This window comes from Dryas octopetala, chromosome 9 (assembly GCF_963921425.1).
Source record: "Dryas octopetala chromosome 9, drDryOcto1.1, whole genome shotgun sequence".
Taxonomy (NCBI): Eukaryota; Viridiplantae; Streptophyta; class Magnoliopsida; order Rosales; family Rosaceae; genus Dryas; species Dryas octopetala.
This window is the reverse complement of record NC_141374.1, coordinates 6,098,414-6,102,380: the sequence shown is the minus strand read 5'-3', so window position 1 is coordinate 6,102,380 and position 3,967 is coordinate 6,098,414. Positions and strand designations below refer to the sequence as shown.

The following is a 3,967-nucleotide window of genomic DNA, read 5'->3' as shown; positions in this document are numbered from 1 at the left end:
GGTTTTTGACTTTTTGGAGTGTATAGAATAATAGAACAATACAATGTACAAATAAATAATAATTAAGAGTGATGGGAATTATAATAATAGAGTGTACATGGAATTGTTGTTGGCTATGTGAATTAGAATGTACAGAAAAATAGTAATTTTTAGGAGTGCTAATGTTCATTTATCTTTTCCCTTTTGTTTTGGAAATATATATGGTTTGTTTTTTTAAGTACCATTATTTTGATCATGCTAATTGTCATGAGTGGGGGATATTATATTAAAGGATACTAAACTATTAACCTCATAATCTAATTTTCCTTAGTAGCATTGTACTGTTATTAAAGTAGTTTTCTTTGTTTTTGTGGGCAGTTAATCTAGACCACTTCACTTTGGAATTTCACCATGGTGGTAAGTTGGTGGACTTAAATGATGATGGCAGTGAAAAGACCTATGTGGGAGGGAACGTCACTTGGGGGGATTATGCCAACATTGATTTTATGTCTCTACTGAAGATGGATGGGCTTGCTAAGCTATTAGGATACAATGAGAATATAGTATATTATTATAAGGAGCCTGGACATCCAGAGCACAGGGGATGGCCCTTTAGTGATGCATGTATATTGAGACTATGTGGATTTCAAACACCTCAGAGGGTAGCTGTGGTAATGAAGAACCAATAGAGATTAAAGATGATGAACCAGGGGTGAATGCTAATGAGCAACCTGCTAATGAAGGACATAATGTAGAGGTACTAGCTACAGATTTTGGAGAGGTACAACTGGAGAAGAGCATAATAAGGATGACACAGGTGGTGGCGAAGCTGGAGAGGTACCAGCTACAGATGGTGGTGAAGCTGACATAGATGCAGGTGATTGTGACACAAAAGGTGATGACTTTGATTATATGGATAATGATTATGAGCAGAGTGCAGATGAATCTAACTGGGATGTGTATGTGGACCCTGAAGTTTACATTGATGAAGATGGTGGGGGTTTTGGTGAGTTTGACTATGAGGATATGGCTGATTCTGATGAGATTGGGAGTGTACAAAGTGCATCAGAGGATGATGAAGAAGCTGAGGAGCTAAGGAAGAAACCCCGGTTCAAGCCTCCCAAGCTTACAATTTTTAGGAGGGATGTTGATATGAAAGATCCCAAGTTCGTATTGGGACAATGTTTTCCATCCATGGAAGTCTTTAAGGAAGCTGTGAAAGAATATTCCATTTTGAATGGAAGAGAGATATGCTTTAAGAAGAATCATGCTCAATGGTGCAGAGTAGTGTGTGCACCATTTTGTCCCTAGCATATCCATGCAACCAAGGATAGGAAGACTAACAATGTGATTGTTACGAAATTCTTGGATGAGCACACTTGTACAGCTCCTCCCTACAATATCCATATCAATGCCAAATGGTTGGCTAATAGATATGGAGATGATTTTAGGACCAACCCAAAGTGGGATGTTGGTGCTTTCCAAAAACAAATCATGAAACAATGGAATACACAGATAACCAAAACAGCTTGCTATACAGCTAGAAGGCTTACTGTAAAGGAGATCCATGGTCAGATTGATGAGCAATATGGGAAGCTATGGGACTACGCTAAGGAGTTACAGAGGAGAAATGAAAATACCACTGTGAAGATTAAATCAAACCTTCTTCCTGGAGATCAATGCCAGTTTCAAAGAATTTATATATGCTTTGGTGCATGCAAGAAGGTTTTTTTAGAAGGATGCAGACCTGTGATAGGTATGGATGGGTGTTTCCTTAAAGGCCCACATAAGGGACAACTTTTGAGTGCCATAGGGGTGGATGCCAACAATGACATGGTTTATAGAGATATGCAGTAGTAGAAATTGAAAATAGGGACACATGGGGCTGGTTTATAGAGCTATTGATGCATGACTTGCAGATGGAGAATTCGCAGATATGTGATAATTAGTGACAAGAAAAAAGGACTAACTGATGCAGTTAAGGATTTGCTCCCCAATGCTGAATATAGGCATTGTGTCAAACATTTGAGAGATAATTTTCGAAAGAAGTTTCCTAGTCTCTTGTTGAAGCAGATATTTCAGAATGCTGCAAAGTGTACTTATGAAGCACAATGGGAGGCATAGATGGACAAGATGAAGGCAATAGATGGTGAGGCCTACAAGTGGTTTGATGATAAGCCTCTTCATCATTGGTGCAAAGCTTTTTTTAGGACTGACTTCAAGTGTGATTTGATTCTGAATAATTTATGTGAGTCTTTTAATGCTGCAATTCTAAAGGCTAGGGACCAACCAATTCTGACATTGCTTGAGAGGTTGAGAATGTATATTATGTTATTGTTTGCAAGAAGAAGAGAGCAAGCTCAAAAATGGAAGTATGAGCTAGGGCCAAGGATCAAGGGGATAATTGACAAAAGAATGAAGGAATGCAATGTGTGCAGGGCATATTGGTCTGGTTCAAAGAAGTATCAAGTAATGACAGCATATGGTTATCAATTTTCAGTTGATTTGGATGGTAAGACCTGCTCTTGTAGGCAATGGGATGTAAGTGGAATGCCATGTTGTCATGCAATCTCCTGCATTTGGAAGCTGGGTGGGGTTGCAATTGAAGAGTATGTGGATGATAAGTATAAAGTTTCTGCCTATATGATAACATATGCCCACAGAATTAACCCACTACCTGGCCAAGAGCAGTGGGTTAAAACAAGGAAGGCATGACTAAAGCCCCCAAGCTATAAAAAGCAACCTGGAAGGCCCAAAAAGGTAAGGGCTAGAGATTCAAGTGAACCTCAACCCCCATCAAACCCAACAAAATTGAGAAGGTATAATATTACCATTACGTGCAAGACATGTGGGAAGGAGGGGCACAATGCAAGGGGATGTGGAAAAGAAAAAAAAACAAAAAAATGTAAGACTAACTATCTGGAAATGTATGTACTAGTTGATATGAGATTCAAATAATTTAGTGTGATTTGTCTTTTTAATTGCAGAGAAATGGACGGATGCAAGAAGAGAGACAAGACTAAACCCATAATGAACCAACTAAGAAGGTGACTATTTTTCAAGGGCAGTTTATTGTGTTCCTTATTTGATTGCAGTTCATGGCACAACATTAACATCCCCTAATTTGATTGCAGGTCAAAAGGAAGCCCCAAGTGCGCAGATTGAAGTCTAGACAATCATGTCAATCAAGAAAGGCTTCACTGAGACAAGCAATTGTTATAGGGTCTTCTTAACCTTCATCTTCATCCAACCCACCAGTGAGAGATGTGTCATCTCAGCCTCCAGTTTATGTGAGACCATCCTCATTATCCCAGCCAACATTCATATATCCACAAGTAAGACCCCAATCCTTATCACAGCCTTCTCCATCAAATGTGACTAACACTAAGGTCCCAAATACAAGATTCAAGTCACCTGCCAAGAAGAGAGTCCCTCGGAGGTTCCCTTGATGTGAAGACTGCTTTGTTTTGTTGCATCCATGAAATGTAGTTGGGAGAGAGGGAAATGTGACTATTTTTGTGCAGGTTATGGTGAAAATGTGTAGGTTATTGTTTTTGTGCAGCTTATGGTGATGGTGCAATGCATGTTATTGTTTTTGTGTAGGTTATGGTGAAATGTGACTATTTTTGGGAGATAAGGAAATATGACTATGTTTTGGAGATAGGGAAATTAGTAGTGCCTTTGACTATTTTTGTAATCATGCTGTGGTGATTTGGCAGGAAATTGTGACTTTTTTAAAATTGATTGTTAACAATGAAAGAAAACTCATTTCTTTTCAATCTTTGCAGTTTTGTCTTGCAGTGTTTTGTAGAGTAGTAGTGCCAAGTGACTGACTTTTGTTCTTTCTACTGTACCCTTTATAGTTCAATATTGAAGTTTATAAATTAAATGACAGAAAAGTTTGTTCTCTTTGAATCCAAAGTATGTTAAAGGGAAATTTGAAATGTAATATTTTCTATGCAAATGAGTCTCTTGGTATATTTTCTAT

At 38.2% G+C, this 3,967-nt stretch overlaps 1 protein-coding gene across 1 annotated transcript; it reads left to right on the top strand.

The window, feature by feature from the left end:
- Window positions 1-2,103: 2,103 nt before the first annotated feature.
- LOC147273436 (uncharacterized) lies at window positions 2,104-2,694 on the top strand. The gene has a single exon (XM_086228219.1). It carries the CDS (start codon window positions 2,104-2,106, stop codon window positions 2,692-2,694), a length of 591 nt encoding a protein of 196 aa, XP_086084345.1.
- The last annotated feature ends 1,273 nt before the right edge of the window (window positions 2,695-3,967 follow it).